The 25,843-nt window shown below is 43.5% G+C and overlaps 1 protein-coding gene across 1 annotated transcript in view; it reads left to right on the top strand.

The window, feature by feature from the left end:
* The window catches only part of PIGL (phosphatidylinositol glycan anchor biosynthesis class L), a 257,687-nt gene that overhangs the window by 185,855 nt on the left and 45,989 nt on the right, over positions 1–25,843 (top strand). The window contains exons 3-4 of the mRNA XM_077480284.1: positions 3,589–3,679; positions 15,857–15,924. Coding sequence (XP_077336410.1) covers positions 3,589–3,679; positions 15,857–15,924 — 159 coding nt within the window. The remainder of the gene's footprint in view (positions 1–3,588; positions 3,680–15,856; positions 15,925–25,843) is intronic.

The following is a 25,843-nucleotide window of genomic DNA, read 5'->3' as shown; positions in this document are numbered from 1 at the left end:
CCACATAGCTTCTCACAAGCTGCAAACTGGACTACTTATGCCTTTTTTTTTAACAATGGCTTTCTTCTTGACACTTTTCCATAAAGGCCAGATTTGTAGAGTGCAAGAATAATAGTTGTCCTGTGGACAGATTCTCCCACCTGAGCTGTGGATCTCTGCAACTCCTCCAAAGTTATCATGGGCCTCTTGGCTTCTTCTCTGGTTGATGCTCTCCTTGCCCGGCCTGTTTGTTTAGGTGGACGGCCATCTCTTGGTAGGTTTGCAGTTGTGCCATTCTCTTTCCATTTTCAGGTGATGGGATGAACAGTGTTCTGTGAGATGTTTAAAGCGGGAGTCCGCCGGGAGTCCGCGTTTTTTTTTTTTTAAGAGCCAGCAGCTACAAATACTGCAGCTGCTGACTTTTAAAATAGTGACACTTACCTGCCCAGCGCACCCGCGATGTCGGCACCCGAAGCCGATCTCTCGATCGTCTCTCGGGTGCTGCCGCCACCATCTTGGGTATGGCAATCAGGAAGTGGAGCCTTTCGGCTTCATTTCCCGGTTCCCTACTGCGCATGCGCGAGTCGCGCTGTGCAATAAGGATGGACCCGCTGCCTCTGGGATCTGTGTGTTTCCCAGCAGGCAGCGGGGGACTTTCGGAAAGGGGAGTAATCTACGCCCCTTTCCGCAGAGAGCTATCCCGGAAGTGGGTGCAGATACCTGTACTGTACAGGTACCTGCACCCCCCTCCCCCCTGAAAGATGCCAATTGTGGCGTCGGAGGGGGGGAGGAATCCAATGAGCCGAAGGTCCACTTTAGGGTGGACCTCCGCTTTAAAGATTTTTTTTTTTTATAACCTAAACCCTGCTTTAAACTTCTCCACAACTTTATCCTTGACCTGTCTGGTGTGTTCCTTGGCCTTCATGATGCTGTTTCTTCACTAAGGTTGTCCAACAAGCCTCTGAGGGATTCACAGAACAGCTGTATTTATATTGAGATTAAATTACATACAGGTGGACTCTATTTACTAAATAGGTGACTTCTGAAGGCAATTGGCTCCACTAGATTTTACTTGGCAGAATCAGAGTAAAGGGGGCTGAATGTAAATGCATGCCACACTTTTCGGATATTTATTTGTAAAAATATTTGAATAACATTTATCATTTTCCTTCCACTTCACAATTATGTGCCACTTTGTGTTGGTCTATCACATAAATTCCAATAAAATACACCTTGGTTGTAACATGACAAAATTGTGTAAAATTTCAAGGGGTATGAATACTTTTTCAAGGCACTGTATAGTCGGCAGCACTGATCAAGCAGCATTTATCCTACAGGCTGGTTGTACAGATCGACTTCTGTACGGTTGCCAAAACATACCAGTCCCTGCTGAAGCAGCCGAATTTTGATCCATGTATGGTGGGCTTAAGAGTCATAGATACTTTGAATATATTGCTAAGTTTACTTATCTTTGTGTTTTTGCACATTTCTTAGAATCACATTTCTTACCATGGTAAGGAAAGTCTTATCACTGCCCTGTTATCTGTTGACAGAACTTCCTGGATTCTCAAAGAGGGCATCTTCTTCCCCCGCTTGTCCAAGATCAATGATACATCATTGTGGGAAACAGTTCAGTGATTTGTTACATTTACTAACATTCTCTGCACTAATGCTTTCTGCACACCCTCTCTTGTTACGTTTTTGCATTCCATAAGAAAAATTTAATATCCACAGAAAAGAACCAGTTAGGAATTCCAACTTAAAGTCTAAGTCCACCTTTACAGAAAATCTGTAAGGTGACCTTACACTGGACCCCCCTGGTCCCTCTGTACTGTAGTCCCATGATCCTGTCCTGCCAGGGACCTGGAACACTTGCTTCACCTATCCAGGGATTTGAAATCCTCCTGGGTTTCTCTCCTCTCCTCTCCGAGCTAGCAGGTTGGGCTAAATGGGTTTTGATTGGTCAGTGCCATCCATGCCTCTTGTCTGTACACGTTGAGAAGTACAGAAAGGAAATGAAGCCACGGAGATTTCAGGACCAATGAAGTGGGACTGAGGGGAGTAGAGGGTCCAGTGTGAGGTCACCTTACAGATCTTCAGTAAAGGTGAACTTACACTTTAAAGTGGTAGTCCCACTGCAGGTAAGGAGATATTCATGGTTACTACAGTCAAGCCTTATCAGAGGCTAAACCTTTAGATACAAGTAAAAAGCGGACTTTACTACTGCTTTCAGATTGCTTAACCGCTTCCCGACTGCCTCACGCAGATATACTGCGGCAGAAGGGCACGTACAGAAAGATTAACGTACCTGTGCGTTGCCCTTTAAGAGGCGGCTCGCTGGCGTGTGCGCCTGCCCGCCAGAAGCTCCGTGACAGTGGGTCCCGCGGACCCAATGTCCCCGGGGATACCCACGATTGTCTCACGATGAGGAAGAACGGGGAGATGCTAATGTAAACAAGCATCTCCCCATTCTGCCTAGTGACACTGTCACTGATCAGTTCTCCATGTAATCAGAAGCATGATCAGTCACGTGTCACACACAGCCCCTCACCTCCACAGTTAGAATCACTCCCTAGAACACACTTAACCCCTACAGTGCCACCTAGTGCTTAACCCCTTCACTGTCAGTGACATTTTTACAATAATCAATGCAATATTTTAGTATGGATCGCTGCCAATGGTCCCAAAAATGTGTCAAAATTGTCCAATGTGTCCGTCATAATGTCGCAGTCACAATACAAATTGCTGATCATCGCCATTACTAGTAAAAAAACAAAACAATTATCAATAAAAATGCCATAAAACTATCCCCTATTTTGTAGACACTATAACTTTTGTGTAAATCAATCAATACACGCTTATTGCGATTTTTTCGGCCTAAACTGAGGAACAAAAAATGTTTTTTAAATGTTTTTTGGGGATATTTATTATAGCAAAAAGTAAAAAATAATGCGTTTCTTTTTAAATTGTCGCTATTTTTTTGTTTATAGCGCAAAAAATTAAAACTGCAGAGGTGATAAAATACCACCAAAAGAAAAAAAGGGAATAAAAGGACGTCAATTTTGTTTGGGAGCCACGCCACACGACCCTGCAATTGTCAGTTAAAGCGACGCAGTGCCGAGTCGCAAAAAGTGCTCTGGTCGGGAAGGGGTAAATTCTTCCGGGGCTGAAGTGGTTAAAGAAGAAGTATGGGAACAGTCAGCTCTGAGCAGAGAGCGGGGGCAGTTGGTCATCGCTCTGTGCTCTGCTGCTCCTGCGTTCACTGGAGTGCCAGACTGGGGATCGTGCGAGAGTGGCTGACTCAGGCTCTCAGCGGTGCACTGAAAAGCCGAGCCAGCTGTTGATCAAGTTTCTGGGTGGATCCCGACAATATGGTATTGGGATACTTCCAGAGCCTGCAGCGGCTTTAGCCTGCTGTCAGCTGATTCTGGGTCACAGAAGTGCACAAGTAAATGTACTCCTATGACCCAGAAGTCATGTATGACCAAAAAATATCTGGCCATACTTCTCTTTTAAAAAAAAAACTGCAATATTCTGTATGTGTAAGACCATTTTTTTGAAGTGTTGCTATATTTCTGTGTTCTCAATGTAAGCATTTTGTCTTTCTAGAAACCTTCCTGACAGTCCCAATGTACAATGGGATACGCATCTTCTCTCAGATCTAATTCTCACCCATATAAAACAGAAGAATATTGATTTGGTAAGTATTATTTATTCTTTGTATGGGGTCCTATGACATGCCCTGTGATTGGTTTGTTCAGCTTGGGATCTGTTCACAGAATCAGAGCACAATGGGATAGATGTCACTTTTGTGACATCCATGTGCATTTTGTTTTTTTCTGCTTTTTGACAGTGGAAGTTTATGTCCAGTTGATGGGGGGAAAAAAAACAAAAACAGACGTTGTCAGTTTATGTCAGGCTACCTCTGATCCGTCACATTTAAATATGATAATACAGGGGGAAGGAGGACACGTGAAAAAAGAAGTCACGGGCCGGCCAAGCTGCTTATAGGGAAACTATTTATTGCACAATTAAAAAATACAAAGGTACACAAAAACACATAACCAACACCTAAACTACATTAAAATAAGACAATGTTGTCTGTATAAAAGCAGCTGCATCACATATATAACAAGCACGCCTCATATACCCAAATAAATAGCAATATTAAGTGCTAGAAGTGGTGGTTAAGTCGGGACATAGATCCTAGTATACTTTACCATAAATCAATGTGCATGTTCCTTCACTGTATATAAACAGGCCCCCGTCTAGAGGATACCAGGGTATTGATTCTAAAGTCCACACACTTGAAGAGTGAGCCCCATAATGAACATAACACTGGTTTAGCTGAATTGCTGTTGTTTAGCTGATAATATACTCTGTATAAAGAGCGGTATGTAGCCACTGACCGTTAGTGATTCAGGTATTTGATCTCAAGCCCTTTAACAAAGCAAATCCGGTATGGGGTTTTTAATGTTGAACAGTGGGTAGAGGTTATCTGCAGGTAAACACAGGCATATTAATGCAGAAATATAGGTAGTCTAGGGACCAAAGGTCCGCTCACCCAGCCGCAATAGGCAGGCGCATTCCGGTCTCTGACAGGTGTCCTAAGTGTGTCCACAAAGTTCCATATGCTTGAATGGGATCTTCATACTGCAGTAGTCTTAACATCCAGGATGCTCTATTACCGCACGGAGGTCCTGTATACTTCACTGAGTAGGTCTGCTGATAGCAATGTAACCCTGCCGTCCAGGCACACCGTCCTGATACAAGATGCAAGCGCAATTCACATCTTGAAGCCAGTGGGAGCCATCTTTGGTTGAGGTATCAGGACGGTGTGCCTGGAACGGCACAACAAGCATACATTGCTATCAGCAGACCCACTCAGTGAAGTATACAGGACCTCCGTGCGGTAATAGAGCATCCTTGAAATCATATCCCCTCTCAAGCGTCTCTTCTCCAGAGAGAATAAGTTCAGTGCTCGCAACCTTTCTTCATAACTAATATCCTCCAGACCCTTTTTTAGCTTTGTCGCATTGTTTTTTGGGTTTGTTTTTTTGGACCTGGATGGATGCAAGGGTAAGCAGATGTAAACAGAAGCACATCCGTGTACATTTGCCTGTCCTTAGGCTTAATGTACACGGCACGGTTTAAAACCTCTCCTGAATGATTTGACTTGACAGATAGTAACCGACGTTTAAAAATGTCAGTTTTGCCATGTTTACATGTCGCGTTTGTGTTTTAGAAACGTTAAAAAAAAAAATTAGATATATATATTTTTTCCAAATAGTCAAAAATGAAAAACGCCTGTAAACGAAGCGCGGTTGAACGCGAGTAACTGCGTTTCCAAGCTGTTACAGGCATTTGTCATTTCAAATACCTATGAACATTTGTCCTGAGCACATTTTTTTTGCTTTCCAAAAAATGCTTCTAAACTCAACTGCAATTGCACAAACACATATGCACGAAAATACGCGCAAAAAAAGTCTGAAAAAGTAGATGCCCAAAAAGGAGTATTGTGTACAAAAGACCTAAAATTAAAATTAAAATGCCACCAATAAGGAGTTGGGCTACAGAGTAGTTGAAAACCCAATCACTAGAATCTCTTCTTTAGGCTCAGCACACCGATTGTGGCTCCTGGGAAGCTTTATTCATTTTAGGCACAGACACCAAATTGTTCTGGTTGATGAGATCAGTTAATTTGCCAGTTACGGTAGCTCCCTCCAGTTTCAGAACAGAAACAACATTGTATGTTATATTGACCGATATCTAAAGAGCATTATGATCAGAATTTGTGTGGGCTTTTGTTAAGATTTAGTTGAAAAATGTATGTATTTTTTTGCTGACACCTAACTGATAAAAAAAATTTTTAATTGCTGATATAATCACAGGTCATAGTTTTTATGTACACCTTTGTAGGCAAATTCAAAAATAAATGCAAAATGAATGCAGTTATTATGTACTGTACTGTTTAGTATAATGTAAGGAACACAGAACACATCCAAATAGCTGTTTATGCAATATGTGTGCCCCCTAGTGGCAGAAGTTGGGTAGCTCACAAGTTGTATATGAAAAATACTTTGTTCTCAGATTTGTATCTCAACTCCTGTGCATATTTAAAATGAATAATTTAGCTTTGGATAGAGTAGGGAAGGATTAAAACACCTGTCAAAATTCAGTTGCTGTCTATGTTCCCAGTAGGCAGAATCACTATTTGTCCTGGTGATTGTGGCAGAAAGTGATGGGACAGTCAAGATTTTATAGTTCTCACCAGAACATCTGGTCTAGTGATAATTGTCTAAGCCCTTGTACACACGGTCGGACATTCTGACAACCAAATCCGTTGGATTTTGTCCGACGGATTTTGTCCGAAACTGTTGCATACACACGGTCGGACAAAAGTTGTCGGAAAATCTGATTGTACATAACGTGATGGCGTTATTTCGTTACGACGGGACTACGTTCAGGCTAGTAGCCAATAGCTTTGGTCTAGGAATTTGATCTGAGCATGTGTGGCACTTTGTCCGTCGGAGTAAGCTACACATGATCGGAGTATGTCCAATCGGAGCATTTTGTCAGAAAATTTTACGGACAAGTTGGAAAACTTGGTCCGTCGGATACTCCGACGGAAACAGTCCGATGGAGACCACACACAGTCGGATTATCTGACAAAACGGTCTGATAGGACACATTCCGTCGGATACTCCGACCGTGTGTACAAGGGCTTAGAAGGGAATTGCCCTCTCGTTGTAGAGATTTTTTATTCAATTCTTGTTACATCTCTGGGATAGAAAGTAAAAGGAGATCTCCCCAACAGGACACAGACAGTAAAAAAAATAATATGACAAGGGGTTTTAAACTTTTGCTACTCAAGGCTAAGCAAAAAAAATAAATTATGGTTAAAAGTACCTTTGTTATTTACCTTTATTTTTTATGGACCATGCAATAAGTTCACCCAAATGACTAGTTAGCTGTTGCTGATATTTTTACCTTTGTATACTGGCAGATCTCAAGACTGCTTGTGCTTACCATCTGATCCACTTGGAGTATGCACATAGCGCTACTGACAGTAACTCAGACTGTAAACACAAGCAACTTGATTTGTTTTGGGAGCGATATGCAATATCCTAAAAAAATGACCAGGTATCTACAATTCCTGCTGAAAAAAAGTGCACTTCCGAGTATGTGAATGTGCCTAGGCACTCCTGTGTCTACAGCTGCTTTTTTGACTGCTTTTATCGCTATATTTGGAGTGAGATTTTGTGATTGCACTACTGTACTGCCCACTGTTCTCTTTTTTGGAGGCTCTGACATGTAATCAGATCACTAGTAACCAGGGATAAGCTGATATGTGGAAACAAAGATCCTCCTCTAACAAGATGGCCACCTTCACACAGGGACACAGTGCAGATCAAGGCATGGTAATTCAGTATTGAATAAAGATCAACATGGAGACCACAGGCAAGAAGAGTGAGTAGTCTTTTGACCTCTGCCTACCAGTTTCTCTTTAACCCTTGCTCTTCCAATGACCAGTCCCACACATCATATCTTTGCAAGGGTTAAAACATGCTCACAGTTGATCAGCAGCCGTGAGCTTGTTTCTTTATTTTTCAGCAGACTTTCAGCTATGCAGAACAAGTGATCTGGGTGTCTTTAGAGCTGACTGAGCTCTTTTACAGAACTCACAGTGTTCTGCCCTCTTTCGCAAAGGCCCTCACCTCTATGAAGCCTTGAACTACAATAAACATTGTGAGGAGGGCGAGCAATAGGACATTGAGGAGCATTTCCAGATTCAGAGATATCAAAATGTGGGCTGCAAAGCCAGGGAAACAGTAGCTAATAGACCCCCGATGTCTTTTAAAGAATACATCACCTGCTGCTTAATTGTAATAAATGTAAATAAAAAATGTAAAAGCACCCACGATGCCGTGTTTACACATGCACACAGGCACAGAGGACGCGCACGTGTATGTAAATGACAATTGCACAATACATACTGGGTGTCGACAGACACATTGTAAGGAGAGAATTAATTATCGGTCCCTCATTTATGGGTAAATCTTAACTGTTTACTTCTCAGGGCATTTAAAACCTCAACAATTGATAATTTTAGTTACTGTCGTTTTTTCCTTCCATTGCATGGACACATGTAATATGAAGCCTGACATACTTAGTGTCTATTTACTGAATATGCCCTTAGTGTGCTTGTCTTCAGCAAACTGTTGCGGGCTTTCTTGTGCATCATCTTTAGAAGAGGCTTCCTTCTGGGAGGACAGTCAATAGACCAATTTGATGCAGTGTGCAGCGTGTGGTCTGAGCACTGACAGGCTGATCCCTCACCCCTTCAACCTCCTCAGCAATGCTGGCAGCACTCATATGTCTATTTCCCAAAGACAACCTCTGGATATGACCCTGAGCACGTGCACTCAACTTCTTTGGTTGACCTTGGGGAGGCCTGTTCTGAGTGGAACCTGTCCTGTTAAAGCGCTGTATGGTCTTGGCCACCATGCTGCAGCTCATTTTCAGGGTCTTGGCAATCTTCTTATAACTTCCCATGACCCGTATGAGAGAGTGAGAGTGATAACACCAAACTTAACACTCCTGATCCCCAATTACACCTGAAACCATGTAACACATGGGACGGGGGAGGGAAAATGGCTAATTGGACCCAATTTGGACATTTTTACTTAATTTTGTTGCCAGAAGTTTAGACATTAAAGCAGTTGTATCCTCCGCTTGGTGTATTTTTACCTACAGGTAAACTTATAATAAGACTTACCTGTAGGTAAAATGAATATCTCCTAAACCTGCACAGTTTAGGAGATATTTGTCCTGCATGCAGCCGGTGATGTCACCAGCACATGCGGTCTTAAGGTCTGGCGGATCGTGCCGGAAATTCAGAGCTCCTTGCCAGAACAGAGGACTCCTGTGCATGCGTGAGAGTGACGTCATCGTGGCTCTGGCCACTCACATCGCCGGAGCCACGAACCCAGAAGAAACGCTGAGGGAACATGTCAGCTCCTTCAGTGGTGACCGGGAGGTGGTGCGGAGGCTTCGTTCTAAGGTAAGTATTTTTTAACGAGCTAGTATTATATTATGCCTTTACAGGTTTTTTTTTGTTTTTTTTCTCAGGGCACACAACCACTTTAATGGCTGTTGAGTTATTTTGAGGGGATATTGGATATGTTTTATAGCAGAAAGTAAAAAATATTGTTGGCCTTTCTTGAAATGCAGTGGTAATGAAATACCACCAAAAGAAAACTCTATTTGTGGGGAAAAAAATTACATTTTTATTTGACCTCGCAATTGTCAGTTAAAGTAACGCAGTGGCCTGGTCACAAAGGGGGGAAATTCTTCTGGAGGTCAAGTGGATATTGAAGGTGCATTTATTGGTGGGTATTGAGGGCAGAAAGGTTCAGAACTAGGATATCATATTGTGAATTGCTCATATTGTGAATTACTGGGGAAGACAAGAGGGGACAGCACAAAAAAGTAAGAACGTGGAAAAATGAAGAGAAAAAAGTGAAGGGTAAAGGTAGGGGAGTTAGGGGTGAATTAGTTCCCTTTGGATCTCCCCAGGGGCAGCCCCCGAGCTCCTATCTATAGGTTGGTCAATAATTTTGTAACCAATTGTGGGTTGGAGTATACAATTTGAGGTGGTTGTTTTCATGGGTGTCCCAAAGGGTGATGTTGAGTTTTCCACTGATCATTATGTTATCCAGTCTCTTATTTTTACATTGTGGAAGGGAACTTATTTTTTATTGTCTGTTTGCTGCAGGTAAGTCTTTATATACTTTTACTGAGGTTGTGATTGAGGAACTTTTGTCTGCAATGTTTTTGAGGGGACTGGGGAGTTAATTTTACCATAGTTAACCCTGTCTGTATTGTGCTGGCAGTTCTCATTTTCAGTTGTGAGCTAGAATTAAACACTGTCTGTCCTAACAAAGGGTTAGAGATCTAGAAGCTTGTCATCTACATTGTATGTTAATCAGGGGAAACTCAGTTTGCCCTCAGTCTGTGTAGAGACAGATTTACTATGAAATTATTCAGAGTACCTTGTAGTTTGCCTAAAGACCTACTCGAAACAAACATCCAAAAGGTAAGAAATATTTTTAAAAATATTTTTAGATATGCAAATATGGAGCTATCATTTTCAACTATACTTAAAGTTACCAGTCTGTGTTCTCTTAACAACCCTGAGCCTGGTAAGAATTTTTCAGCATATTCACTTCTGCAAACACCCTGTGGATAAAACATTTTCCAGGGCCCTATTCTCCCTTGCACATCCTAACCTGCAATCTGCTATTGCGGTCATGTCCCTCTGCCAGATCTTAGACTAGCTGATATACACCACATTTTCAGAATGGGCTTTCATTTGATATACAAGTGGAGTACCCTTTGGCTCATATGCTAGTCTGTGGAGACATTACTACAAGAAACATCTCATGCTACTTTACTGAATTCCTGGACAACTTTATCAAGGATGTCACCTGAGAGAAGAATATTCTTTTGCTCCAGCAAAAGACGGCAGAACCTCAATCTAGAAAACCTGCTATATCGGAGGCTAGGAAAAGTTCCTTGAGTCTCTACCAAGCATCTAAGTCGAAAGCACAGACTGGAATTCGGCTTCCCAATTTCTATACCCCTGACTCCTCCAAATCCACAAGTCCTCCTCACAAAACTTGTTTGAAAAAGTGGGGGGGGGGGGGATGTTGGCCTCCGCAATCAGATCTAAAGGTTCTCAACACCTTTCTCTTTCTCCAGCTACAAACATTCGGCATAAAATCTGCCAGGTCAGACATTGCCTGTCCCCATCCAGGAGACCTGGCCTTTGTGGACATCAAGAATGCCTACAGGCATGTTCCTATCTTTTAAGTGCATCATCGCTACCTGCATTTTGCAGTTTATTGCCCTTACTTTGGCTGTTCTCTGCTCATTAAGTCTTTACCAAGGTGCCAGCCCCTGCTCTTGTTCTACTTCATTTCTGGACATATCTAGATAACTTTATTCTGATGGATCAGAAGACCTGGCCTTTGTACAGGATATCTCACATTATTCCCCCTGTACATCCCCCTTTGACACCATTTTAACCTGGTTCTGTTGTTTTTTTTAGAAACTGCTCTTTGAACCTATCAGGGATGTTTCTATGTCTACTCTTACTCACAAGGTAAATTTTTCATCATTGCTATCACATCTGCGAAGTGGGTTTCTTGGCTGGAGGCCTTAACCTGTATGGAACCCTTGCTTTTGCTACACAGAGACAAGGTTGTCTTGATACCCTAGATCTCTTTTCTACCCATGGAAGTTTAGACTTTTCACCTTAAAGTGGACTTCGGGACCATTCACAAGGCGCAGCGCGACTCACGCATTCACAATAGGAAACCGGCTGTAAAGCCACAAGGCTTTACTTCCTGTTTCCCTTTCTTCAGATGCCGGCGCCTGCACTCAAAGCTGATTTACAAAGCGTCTCGGATGAGGACATCGCTGTATCCTGGGACCGGTAAGTGTCCTTATACTAAAAGTCAGAAGCTACAGTATTTATTTGGGGGGGGGGGGGGTCTGGAGCTCCATTTTAACCAGGACATTGTTCTTCCCTCTCTTTCCTGCTTAATAACATCCAAATGAGCTTTCCTTTCATTGTCCGAATGTGGTACCCACTGTTCAAGTCTATCTTTCAGCTACAGCACCTTTTAGCCCTTGTACACATGGTTGGAGATTCCAACGGAATGTTTCCTATCGGACCGTTTTGTCGGATATTCCGACTGTGTGTGGTCTGCATCGGACTGTTTCCGTCGGAATATCCGACGGACCAAGTTTTCCAACTTGCCGGTAAAATTTTCCAACAAAATGCTCCTATCGACATACTCCGATCATGTGTAGCCTACTCCGACGGACAAAGTGCCACGCATGCTCAGATCAAATTCCTAGACCAAAGCTATTGGCTGCTAGCCTGAACGTAGTCCTGTCGTAACTAAATAACGTCATCACGTTATGTACAATCGGATTTTCCGACAGCTTAGTCCGACTGTGTGTATGCAACATCACTTCCGGACCTCTTCCGGAATTAATCCGTTGGAATTTGGTTGTCGGAATCTCCGACCGCGTGTACAAGGGCTTAGACAGTCTAGCTCTATGTCAATCCCGAAGCTCCATAGCCTGCTTTTCAGGTGTATTTGGCACCATATCATTCAAGTCTGTAGAGTTAAATTTCAACTTACTCCATCAAGGTGCAGTCCACTAGATCAGTTAGTGTTTCAACATTAGGCCTCTGTTGAGCCCCATCGGTTACCAGTATCTAATGGTGGGTCAAAAATAGAGTGGAAAATGATTAAGGCTTGGTTCACACTGGTGCGATGCGGGAATTAGCGCGATTCAAAAGCAGGTTCCTGCATCGCACCTGAATCACTGGCAATTTGCACTACCCTCTGCGAACTCTCTGCAGGTGTCAAAACAAATTTAATGGGGCCCCCAGATCGGTTCGCAGATCGCAGTGTAAACTGTGAAATGGTGCAGGAGTTGGATCACATAAGTGTGAACACCCATGCGATTCGATTCCAGTGCGGACCAAAAAAAAGGTCCTGTACAATTTTGGTCCGAACGCAGTGCAAATTCAGGCATACAAACTGTATGGCTGAAAACGCATCGCACAGACATCACATGTGATCTGCACAGCAATGCGTTGCGCATCACATGCAATGTCTGGCATCACAAAGTGTGAACCGAGCCTATAACTACTGTTAGGTATTTTGACATCTCTGTCTGACTGGGAAGATTTACAGCTGGAAAAAAGTAATGATTCCTCCAAAAAAAAAAAAAAAGGGAAATCTCTTTTTAGACAATTGTAATACTAACAAGTATCTTTATTGGAAGATTTCCTCTCTTTTACTGTTTCAGTGACCACTTAAATTTTTACTTTATGAAAAAAATGTTTGGCTTTAAATAGACCTTAATTAAATTATAAACCAGTTTTTTTTTTTTTTTTAATCATAAGTGTCATATTTAGAGAAGTGGATTTGATCAGCTTTAGAAGGTTAAAGTACTTACCAAGAATTCAAGAATGTTCCTGTATTAGTCTAACAAGTACTATATCAATTTACTATGTTATTCAAAAAGCCTCATTAAATAATCAAAGAAACCTTCTTTACCTTCCCTGACTGAGCCAAATCTTACTTCATTTGTGTCTCACACACTTCAACCACAGACACTACAGCTAACAGTGGGGCTTTTTAGGGGACTAATAGAAAACCGTAAGTGCAGATACACTTGTAATTAAAGTAGTTGTAAAGGCAAAAGGTTTTTTTTACCTTCTGAATGCAGCTTGCCCCCCCCCCCCCCATACTCACCTGAGCCTGATTTTGATCCAGCGATGCACATGAGAGCCGAGGCTCCCTTGGCTTTCTCCCTCCTCATTGGCTTTGCTACAGCAGCGGGAGCTTCACAGCCAGAGGCTCACGCTGTCTTATGGACACACAGAGGTGGCTTGGGGGCAAGCACAAATGAGTGCCCCTATAGCAAGCAAATTGCTATGTGGGCGCTCAGTGGCATGGGAGGGGCCAGAAGTTCTGGCGAGGGGACTTGAGAAGAGGAGGATCAGGGCTGCTCTGTGCAAAACCATTGCACAGAGCAGGTAAGTATAACACGTTTATTTAAAAAAAAAAAAAAAAAATTTAAGTTAACAAAACTCCTGTGATTGTTTTTTTTTAAAATAGGACAATTTTTATTCAGTATTTTACATTGATTAAAGTCAAAACCAACATTTTCCCCCATTCACCCACCTTCCGCCACCCCAAAAAATAGGAACACAGAAAAAAAATACAGAAACATATGTGAAAGAAATGAAAAAAGGGTCATGATATGGAAACGCACTTGGCTTCGTCTGCAGTCAGTAATATAATGGATGCTGGCAATTGTATGTTGTCAATATGGTGCATACACACTTCAACAGCAATAAGCCACTGAGTCACATAAATCAATATACAGTAAATAAAGCAATCTATCAATAGACCCAGTCTGACTTTAGGAGCCATAAAAAGAGAAAGAAGAGGGCTACACTTATCCAGTGCAGGTCATCCAAGGAGAACCACAAGGTAATCCGCACAGGGCTCCTATGATGTTTACCTGCAAATACATAGTGCCCTGCTTAGAAAGAAACAATTTCTTGTATTACAGGTAAATGTTTTCAAAACAAGCATTAAAGTGGTTCTTAATAGTTTTTTTACCTTAAAGCAGAGCTCTACCCAAAAGGGGAAGCTCCACTTGTTTACACCCTCCACTGCCATATTTGGCACTTTTTGGGTGGGAGTGGGAGTGGGTACCTGATTTTGACAGGTACCCACTCCCACTCCCGGCGAACAAACCCGGAATTCAGCCCCCCCTCTCTTCCCTGCAGTCTTCTGAGAAACATCACATGTCCCAGAAGACTACGGGACCATTCCCTAGGTGCAGCACGACTCGCGCATGCACAGTAGGACATCACGGGATCTCTGGACAGGCAAGTGTCTGAATCTTAAAAGTCAGCAGCTACAGTTTTTGTAGCTGCTGACTTTTATTTTTTTCTTGAAGGGGCCTGGAGCTTCTCTTTAATGCATTCTCTCCATTAAGATAAAAAAAAACTGCCTACTGTCTTAGCTGCAGTGCTCTCCTTTCTTCTTGGTCTCACAGGAGACACTGAGGGCAGTGGGAGTCATAGGCAAGTTTGCCATACCAAAGCCTGTGAGGAGGGAGTGGGGTTGTGGCTTACTGTGCCTATGGCATTGTGCCTATGGGGGTACAATTCCGGTGCATCGTCACATATGGCGACCCGTCACATTTGGCTACCCGCTGGAGTGCGCATGTGCAATGCTGCCATATGCGTTACAACACTTTTACGACAAAACAGCACACTAAAACCATCAGATAGTGTGAAGGAACTGACGTTGAACTGCACTTGCGCGGTTATTATGTGGCTCCACCCCTAAGTCCAGGTTCAAGCCCCACCATCCAAGTGGACATAGAGTTAGAATATAATTATGCTGAGTGAAGCAAGGCCGTGCCCGAAGTGTGGCGAGCCCGTGGGGGGCCCTGTGGCAAAGTGGTGTCTTACAATCAATAATTATACAGAAGAAGAGCTTGTCTGTAACGTCACTTCCATGACATTATCTGTTTCACTGCTTTGTATTGTAATGCATATGGGTAAGTTACGCATCTGCAGTGCGTAATTTCTCTGTGGAACCTCACTTCTGTAGCAAAATGTGATGGGTAGCCGAATGTGAAATGACACCCCATCTTTGTACCCCATCGTTGATGTAATTTGGCCCAATTGTTAGTATCATTGGGAGGAATTGTGCTCCGTTGTTGGTGTCACTGGAAGGAACTGTGCCCCATTGTTGGTGTCACTGGAAGGAACTGTGCCCCATTGTTGGTGTCACTGGAAGGAATTGTGCCCCATTGTTGTTGTCACTGGAATGAATTGTGCCCCACTGTTGGTGTCATTGAGAGGAATTTATTGGTGTCAGCGGAATTATGCCCCATTGTTGGTATCAGTGAATGAAATAGTGGCCCAAGGGCCAGATAAAAGAAAGCAGAGGGCCACATCTGGCTCCGGGCTGCAGTTTGGAGACAACTAAACTATTTACAGTTTTGAATAAACAAAATTTAGTAGTTTACTAAATAGAGTTCCTAATTTCTGCTTTTGTCTATGTTATAAGTTCAAGAACACAGATCATAGCAGCCCCTGCTATATAAATGACAACGCGGCTTATAAAATAATTGAAGGAATAACACTGGAATGATGATTTGTCTGTGCAAATGTGGTCATATTGTACTCATAATCCACATTCAGGACTACAAATTTTCCTCATTGTTTCAGGAAACTTGACCTATGCAATCTCTATTTCAGGTAATTACATTTGATGAAAAAGGCATTAGTGGGCATTCCAACCATATTTCCTTGTACCACGCCATAAGGTAAGGTATTTTATGTTTTTCCAGCTACAGCTCCTAGCTAGCTAGTCACATGAATCACATTCAACTGGACTTGTTGTGTGTTGAAGAGGTTTCTTAGCTTATCCAAGCCACTTGATCAATTCTAATGAGTGTCAGCAAATATACCCCAGCATTTATATCCACACAGATAGCACCAACACCTTATTTCAATCACCATGAAATGTGTCAAGGTAGATGTCAGTTGTCCACAAACAGGATTGGAGGTATAAATATTGTGCAACCAGAAACAAAAGCAAAAAGCCTGTTCTAAGGGGGGGTAAAGATCCCCCACCGGATAGCTAAAGCGGTTTATATAGGTAGAAACAAGACTTGTTGGATGGTAAAAAATGCTAGTATTTATTGAATAATTGTAATACAAAGAGAGAAAAACACTCTAGTATAACCACTAAAAACAAGCTCACAGAAACATGTGTAAGGGATCCTTGAGTCACAGTGTAGTAGTTCTCCAAGCTAGAAGTAAAAAAACAGGGAAATGGCACTAACCAGTGCAACTGTCCGCACCTTGAAGTGATAGTGGAGCAAGATTCCTCAAAATGTGGTAGTCTCCTGAGGATACAATAGATGTATAAAGTTCGGGAGCGAGCAGTCTTATCCGACCAAGACAGGTCCGCCAAAACAATCCGTAACATTCACCATGTCCGTCTCCATGTAGGGTGAAACAAGATTTAGCCAGTGTGCTGTATGCACTGAGGTTGTCAGGGACTCCCTCCTCGTCAATCGCTCAAGGTCAGCTGCTAGACGAGTAACAGGCCGTACGTCAAGAAGTGTCCGCCGTGAGGAGTGGGGGATTTCCCTGTGTGTATCGGTTCAGCACACATCCAAACAGGGCATAGCATCCCAAATGTCTGTGACGTGTTGTGTCATAAATATTGTGTAACCACCCTGTTCTAGTTACATAATCCCATCCTTGATGTCAGGCAATATGCATAGTTGTTAAATTGACATGCATGGCTGAAGATGAGGAGTCGAGATTTTAAAGTGGGACTTCTCTCTCGAAATTAACATTGACTGTTTTTAATCCTTATGCTGCTAGTGGTAGTTAATAAATAGGAAAGTAAATCATATTTGCAACTTTTTTTTTGTACGATTCTTCAGTTACTTCCTGGTTTCCAGGCCTAGACAAATGATTTCATACATTCCAGAAATCTTCAGGGGGGCTTTCTCAGCTAAGCACATGCTCCTGCCTGCACGCCTGAGCTAAGGGCACATGGATTCCAGGAAATAATGCAACAAGAGTCATCTGTCTTGCTCACGATCACCATGGCCAGAAATGCTGGGGGGGTTGTTTTTTAAAGTGATTTCTCACCAAAATAAAGCATGGGGATATAAATGGATGGGTGGGTTTGCTTTGAATATTAAAAATTAATTAACCACTTCAATACAGGGCATTTTCGCCCCCCTTCCTGCCCAGGCCAATTCAGTTTTGAGCGCTGTAACATTTTGAATGACAATTGCGCAGTCATGCAACACTGTACTCAAATGACATTTTTATAATTTTTTTCTCCACAAATAGAGCTTTCCTTTGGTCGTATTTGATCACCTCTGCATTTTTTATTTTTTGCGTTATTAACAAAAGAAGAGCAACAAGTTTGAAAAAAACACACTATCTTTGTCAGAAACCATGAATCAGACCTAGACAGAAGTACAGTTAAATCGCACTTGTTTAATAATAAAAGTAAATATAGTAAACATAGTATAGTATACATATACATATACATAGTACATATAGTAAACATAGCCAAAGTTTTGTAACTGGAACTGATAGTCAAACAAGCCAGGAAGCCAGGAATCAACGTAGTGGAACAGCAAGCAAGATCTGGAGCCAGAAGGAATGTCAGCCAAGCAAGTCTTTAACAGGAGCGCAGGAGAAAGAACTCAGAGTAGGAAGGGCTGAGCCCAGCCCTGACAGTACCCCCTCCTCAATGACCCCTCCCCCTCGGAGGACCACTGGGCTTGAGGGGAAAAGGTCTATGGAAATCACGGAGGAGGACAGGGGTATGCATGTCCAAGGACGCCCACGGAAACTACGGAAGTCAACAAGGGACTGTACTTCATACTCCTTATGGTTCTCAACCAGTACAGGATGAGGCGTGGCACCGAGGTTGTAAAGTGGTTGCAGAAGGTTTTAATAAGGAGACGCTTAAGCCACTGAGTTAATCCTATATACGGAAAGGCCCAATAAACCGACGTACAAACCTCAGAGAGGGAACACAAAGTCGGAGGTTGCGAGATGACAGCCAGACCCTGTCCCCAGCCTGGTAGGAAGGTCCAGGCAGGCGTCTGCGGTCAGCATGGAGTCTGTACCTATCATTAGCATGTTGCAAAGCCTCCTGGACTTGTGCCAGGTGGAACGAAGACCGCAGAGATGCTCTTCTAACGCAGGAATACTCTGCGAAACAAATGAGTTAGGCAACATGGAAGGTTGGAAACCATAGTTCCCCATAGATGGGGACAATCGGGAAGTAGAATTCAAGGCACTATTGTGAGCAAACTTCGCCTACGGTAAGAGGTTTGACCAGTTGTTATAATGGTCAGAAATATGTTAATAAGTTTGGCTCGTTATGCTGCCCCAATAGACTGTTGGTGATACACAGAGGAGAAAGCAAGCTGAATTCCCAACTGTGCACAAAAGTCTTGCCAGAACCAGGACACAAACTGACTGCCCCTATCTGAGATGATCACCTTGGGTAGCCCATGTAAGCGAAAGATCTCCCAAGCAAAAATAGAAGTCAGTTCCTTAGAAGTGGACAACTTCTTAAGTGGAATATAATGAGACAATGTCGAGAACCGGTCAACCGCCATATGGATAACTGTGTTGCCCTGGGTGTTGGGTAACTCCACAATAAAATCCATAGACAGGTGGGTACAGGGCCTCTCTCCATTAGGTATGTGTTGTAGGAGGCCCACTGGAAGGTGTCGTGGAGTCTTACTCTGAGCATACACAGAACAGGAAGCTAGGAAGGAGGTTACATCAGCACATAGACTAGGCCACCAGAATTGTTGGGAAATGTCCCAAAAGAGTCTATTCTTCCCAGGATGGCCAGCAGCCTTGCGAGAATGGTAAGTCTGGAGCACGGCAGTACGGAGACTCTCTGGAATGAAGCAGCGGTCACAAGGTTTCTCAGGAGGAGCATGGACCTGAGTGGCAAGAATTTTGTCACCCAAAGGAGAAGGGAGACTGGTGCAAACCATAGCCAGAATACGATCAGGAGGAATCATAGGAACCGGAACAGACTCCATTTTGGAAGTGGAGGAAAATTGTCACGACAAAGTGTCAGCTCTTACATTCTTTGTACTGGGTAAGAATGAGACAATGTAATTGAAACTTGACAAGAGAAGAGCCCATTGTGCCTTTCTGTGAGAGAGGCGTTTAGCCCAGACAAGAATGTGAGATTCTGATGGTCAGTAAGAATGAGAATCAGACAGTGGTAACTTTGAGTAGATGTCTCCATTCTTTCAGGGATAAAATGATCACTAACAGCTGTCTGTCCCCAATCTCGAAGTTCCACAGGTGACAATTTCTTGGAAAAGTAGCCACAAGGATGCATAAAGCGCTCTCAGAGGTAGGACGTTGAGACAGAAGAGTGCCAACTCCAGTCTCCGAAGCATCAACCTCAAGGATAAAAAGTAATGTAGGATAAGGATGTGCCAACACAGACGCAGAAACAAAGGCAGCCTTGAGACTCTCAAAGGCCTTAATGGACTCCAGAGACAAACTCTGTGGGTTACCGTCCTTTCTGGTCATATCAGTCAGGGGCTTGACCAGAGACGAGAAGTTACAAATAAACTACCGATAATAACAAAACGCTACAGAGGAAGTAAACCCATGGGTCGGGGCAATTGTAGGACTGCTGAAAGTTTCTCTGGGTCCATCGAAAAACCAGCAGTGGAAATAACATAACCCAGGAATTTAACCTATTCATGATGGAATTCACACTTTTCCAATTTACAAGAGATTGTTCTCTCTTAGTTTCTGAAGCACATGACAGACATCTAAGTGGTGGCTCTCCAGGGACTTGGAAAATGAGAATATCGTTGAGATAAACGACCACACATAACTGCAACAAATCTCAGAGGATATTGTTAATAAATTCATGGAAAACAGCCGGAGCGTTACAAAGGCCAAATGGTATTACGAGGTACTCATAATGGCCTGTTCTGGTATTAAGTGCAGTTTTCCACTCGTCACCCTCCTTAATCCTCGTGAGATTGTATGCCCCACAAGAAGGAGACAAGGATTTGAGGACTCCTCCATGGCCTTATCCTCCAAGTCCGAAGGTAAACCCGGCCACGAGGGGATATGGCACCAGGTTGAAGGTTAATTGCACAATCATACAACCAGTGTGGAGGCAAACCACTGGCTTGAACTTTGTCAAAGACATCGCTAAAATCGCTGTACTCCTCCAGCAGGGAGGAGAGTGAAGAGGTGCACAGGACCTTGGCTACCTTCTGGAAGCATGTCTTACTGCATTGTGGTGACCAGGAGAGAACCTCCGCTTGGTGCCAATCAAAAGTGGGGTTGTGCTTCTGTAACCAAGGATAAACAATAACCATCGGAAACTTAGATGAAGAAATAACTTGGAATTGGGTTATCTCATGGTGAAGAGCCCCTATGACCATGGACAGTGGAACCGTCTCACGAGTCACATGGGCAGGCTGTACAGATCTCCCATCAAGAACTTCAATGGCAAGTGGAGTGTCACGCCACTGCAGCAGAATCGAGTGCTTCAATACAAAGGCAGCATCAATGAACGGACCTGCAGCCCCAGAGTTGATTTGAGGCTGTATCACGTCGGATGACTCAGACCAAGAAAGGGTAACCGGAACCAGGGGCTTATGCTTCTAGATAACTGGGGACGAAACAATACCACCTTAGGTCTGTCCGTGACGGGACCACAAGGTTCGGGCGTTCCCTGGACGGGTAGGACAAGACTTCAAAAAGTGAACTGCCTGGCAACAATAAAGGCAAATCTCTCCCTCCTCCAAAGGGCTCTCTCATCCGCAGAGAGACGCGTGAAGCCCAAGTGCATGGGTTCACCTTCACTGACCGACTTGGTACCAGGAGGCATGAGAAGTGAGGGAGGCAAGGGTGGGACTGCAAAGCTCTGAGACATGTACAGGAGGCTTCAGCAAGCGCTCCTTAAGAGTCTTGCTCAGAGTCTGGAGTCAATGAGGATGGCAAACGCGATCAACTTCTCCAGCTAAGTTGGTATATCTCGGGCTGCTATCTCATCCTTAATAGTATCCAAGAGACCATGAGAAAAGGCAGCCACAAGGGCCTCATTGTTCCAAACAACCTCTGCTGCCAGAGTATGGAATTCAATGGCGTAATTGGCAACAGTTCTCGTACTCTGTTTGATGGACATGAGGTACTTGGCTGCAGAAGCAGAGCATGCAGGAATGTCAAATACCCTTTTAAAGGAAGCTACAATCTCTGGGTAACTCAGGACAATGGGTTTTTGCCTCTCCCATAGAGGGTTTGTCCAGGCCAAAGCTCTCTCAGAAAGTAAAGATATCACAAAACCTACTTTGCTTCTGTCCGGGGGAAACGCCTGGGGCAGTATCTCAAAGTATATCTCAACCTGGTTGAGAAACCCTCTGCATTGGACTGGATCGCCCCAAATCGATGGGGAAGCAGAGCTGAACCAGACATACCTCTTATAGCGGTAATACTCGAGGAGGGTGCCTGCACAGAGACTGGAGCAGCAGCAGGGACAGCCTGCAACACAGGTTGTACCGGAGCAGCCACAGTGGGAGATTCTAGGTGAGCCATGCTACTCTGGAACGTTTGTAACGCCTTGGCAAACTGATCCATGCGGTGATCCTGCTCATCCAATTTGGAAAAAATATTACCAACAAGTGGATTGACTGCATATTCTGAATTCATGGACTTCACCTACTGTCAGAAACCATGAATCAGACCGAGACAGTAGTACAGTTAAATTACACTTGTTTAATAATAAAAGTAAATAGAACAAATGTAGTTAAAACATAGCCAAAGTTTGGTAACCGGAACGGATAGTCAGACAAGCCAGAAAGTCAGGAAGCTGGGAATCAGCGTAGTGGAACAACAAGCAGGATCTGGAGCCAGAAGGAATGTCAGCCATGCAAGTCTTTAATAAGGATGAGCTCAGACATGTTCGCAACTAGCATGTGCAGAGCCCGCCAGAAAGTCGGCACCGCACATCGCTAATCACAGGCAGTGAGACATTCCTCGATCTCTGCAGCAGCGCATCGGGAAAATGTCTCACTGCCTGTGATTAGCACAGTGCGGTGCCAACTTCCTGGCGGGCTCTGCACGTGCTAGTTGCGAACACGCCTGAGCTCATCCTTAGTCTTTAACAGGAGCGCAGGGGAAAGTCTCTGTGATGTTGACAAAGGCAAAGGCAGAGATCATCTGGGCTGCGCGGCTTAAGTAAGCAGGACTGACGAGCAGGATATCATCAACAGGTGAGTCACTGTGGAGAGATAGGAGCTGGCAATTAGCCAACAGCTGAGTGGCCAGCTCAAAGAAGGAAGGGCTGAGCCCAGCCCTGACAGTACCCCTTCCTCAATGACCCCTCCCCCTCGGAGGACATTCAGGCTTGAGGGGAAAACGTCTATGGAAATCACGGTGGAAGACAGGGGCATGAACATCCAAGGATGAGACCCAAGAGTGTTCCTCCGGACCGTGCCCTTTCCAGTGCACCAGGCAATTAGCTGACAGCTGAGCGGCCATCTCAGAGAAGGAAGGGCTGAGCCCAGCCCTGAGGATTTTTTACTTTTTTCTATAACAAATATCCCAAATTAAAAAATAAAATAAAATTTCCTCAGTTTAGGCCGATATTTATTCTTCTACATATTTTGGGTAAAAAAAATATTGAATAGATTTAGGCCCCGTTCACACCTATGCGAATTAGATACAGGTTTCCCCGTATCCAATTCGCATAGCAGGAGAATGTGACTGGCTCCCTATGGAGCCGGTTCACATATCTCCATTGTGGCTGCGGAGCACACTTCACAAAAACGCTGTGCGTCTTTGGCTCAGTTTCAGGGCCGAATTCAGGCATAGAAACGGCCCTGATTTGTCCCTGAAATGGGGAACAGGGACGCACAGTGCTACTGTGTGATCCCCTGTGGGTTATATTGTGAACTCGGCCTTATGGTATTTTTATTATTTTTTATTACTAGTAATGGCAGCGATCTGCAATTTTTATCGTGACTGTGACATTGCAGCGAAAATATCGGACACTTTTGACACTATTTTGCACTGATTACTGTATAAATGTCACTGGCAGGAAAGGAGTTAAAACTAGGGGGTGATCAAGGGGTTAAATGTGTTACCTAGGGAATTATTCTATCTGTAGGGGGAGGAGACTGACTAGGGTAGGAGACTGATCGGTGTTCATACTTCGTATGAACACATGATCTGTCTACTCTTCCCTGACAGGACATGTTTACACACACAGATCCACGGACCTGCTCTGTAACAAGTGATCATGAGCGCCCTCTATACTTCCGGGCATCATATAACGCCCGCCCACTATGGGAGATCCCATCTGCAGACTTCATATGACAATGGGCAGGGAAGGAAGTGGTTAAAGGATAAGTTCACCTCTGTACAAAAAAAATGCACATATTTTTGCGGGTAAAAAACTTTTTTTTTTTTTACTAGAAGCCTGCCTGCAAAGCATTGCAGCTACAATCAGTAGATTGCAGATGCAATGTAGTACTCCTGCAGACTGTAAGTTTAAAGTGGTTGTAAACCTTTTACTACTACTTTTACCTACAGGTAAGCCTATAATAAGGCTTACCTGTAGGTACCGTGAATATCTCCTAAACTTGCACCGTTTAGGAGATATTCACTATATCCGCATGTGCCAACCTCATCGGCACATGTGCACTGAAGAAACGGCTCGCTCGTGCCGTTTCTTCAGTAGCTGTGCCGTGACTGGCGGCACCTGTGCGCATGCCGGAAATAACTCAGAGAGACATCGGTTTACGGGGGAGCGCTGCAACAGCTTTGTTCTAAGGTAAGTATTTCATAATCAGCTAGTATGCGATCCATACTAGCTCATTATGCCTTTGTCTTGTAGGTTTTTTCTTTCTTTCTAGAGAGTTTACAACCACTTTAAGCTGTCTGCTCGTACTTCGTATGTTACACAATGACAGGAAGTGACAAACTACACAGAGCGCCCTGGAATTTCATTGAGAACTATAAGTCGTTAGTCTAAATGGCTGTCATTATTTGTAGTTTTCCCGTCTATGAATAAATGAGCCCCACATGGAAGCACTTTAAAAAAAATAGTGACAGCAAGTTTGGGGGGGTAACATCCCTATCTCACTGTCACTAGAAGTATCAGATTGGACAGAGGCTGCAGCAGTGGGAGCGTGTTAAATGTTCCAGTTTAAAAGCTTCCTAAAAGGTGAACTTATCCTTTAAATAGTGTTTTTGGTTTGTGTGTAGTTCCACTTTCAAATGGATTTACAGTATCTCACAAAAGTCAGTACACCTCTCACATTTTTGTAAATATTTTATTATATCTTTTCATGTGACAGCACTGAAGAAATGACACTTTGCTACAATGTAAAGTAGTGAGTGTACAGCTTGTATAACAGTGTAAATGTTCTGTCCCCTCAAAATAATTCAATACACAGCCATTAACCCCCCTGACGGTATTCCCGAGTCTGACTCGGGGTGGATTTTTTATACCAAGAGCGGTATCCCCGAGTCAGACTCGGGACAGCGTCGCTGGATCCAGGAGGAGGTTTACTTACCTTCTCCCTCGGATCCAGCGTTGTCTCCCCGCTGTACGAGCGAGCCGTGTCTCGCTCGATGCATCACACCGCCGATCTCCGTGCCCTGCGAGCGTTGCGACGCACGGGCACGGAGATCGGCGCCAAATTCAAAAAGTGAAACAAACAGTATACATACAGTATAATGTAATCTTACAGATTACATTGCTGTATGTAAATATTTCACATCCCCGTTGTCCCTAGTGGTCTGCCCAGTGCTCTGCATGCAGTTTTATATAATAAAAACTGTTCTTTATGCCTGGAAACTGGAGATTGCCCATAGCAACCAAAACTGTCACTGTACATCAAAAATGATTTTAGACCAGCTAGAAAACAGCGATAATAAATTAGAATCACTCGCAGAATTGAGCGATAGCGATTTGTGGGGAGATCCGTCATCAAATACTGAAAAGTAATGACAGTGACAATTCTGCAACTGAGCAAATTTCAGTGTTTTTGATTTGATTACATTATTGAATAATTTTTATTATTGTTATATTATTATTTGGTACAATTATTTATAATTATTTATTATATTATAATTTATGATTTAATTTTTCAAACTTTATCATACCCGGGATGTCTGCTAGACTCTGGTTTGGACAGATTTAAGAGAGTTATTCCTAAGAATTGCAGGACTACAATATAAAACGCCAAATTTTCATGCAAAATAATGGTACCGCTTTTAGCACCTAAAATCCGAAATAATCGTACCGCCAGGGAGGTTAATGTCTAAACCGCTGGCAACAAAAGTAAGTACCCCCCTAAGGGAAAATGTCCAAATTGGGCCCAAAGTGTCAATATTTTGTGTGGCCACGATTATTTTTCAGCACTGCCTTAACCCTCTTGGGCCTGGAGTTTACTAGAGCTTCACAGGTTCCCACTGGAGTCCTCTTCCACACTTCCATGATGACATCACTTTCCGTTTGATGATGCCCCACAGATGCTCAATAGGGTTTAGGTCTGGAGACATGCTTGGCCAGTCCAGCACCTTTACACTCAGCTTCTTTAGCAAGGCAGCGGTCGTCTGCCCTGCAGCCCAGTCTCCGAAGGGTAGGCATCATGCTCTGCTTCAGTATGTCACAGTACATGTTGGCATTCATGG

This window comes from Lithobates pipiens, unplaced genomic scaffold (genome assembly GCF_037356315.1).
Source record: "Lithobates pipiens isolate NorthernLeopardFrog02 unplaced genomic scaffold, aLitPip1_a1.2 Scaffold_16, whole genome shotgun sequence".
NCBI lineage: Eukaryota > Metazoa > Chordata > Amphibia > Anura > Ranidae > Lithobates > Lithobates pipiens.
This window is presented reverse-complemented; position numbering and strand designations above follow the sequence as displayed.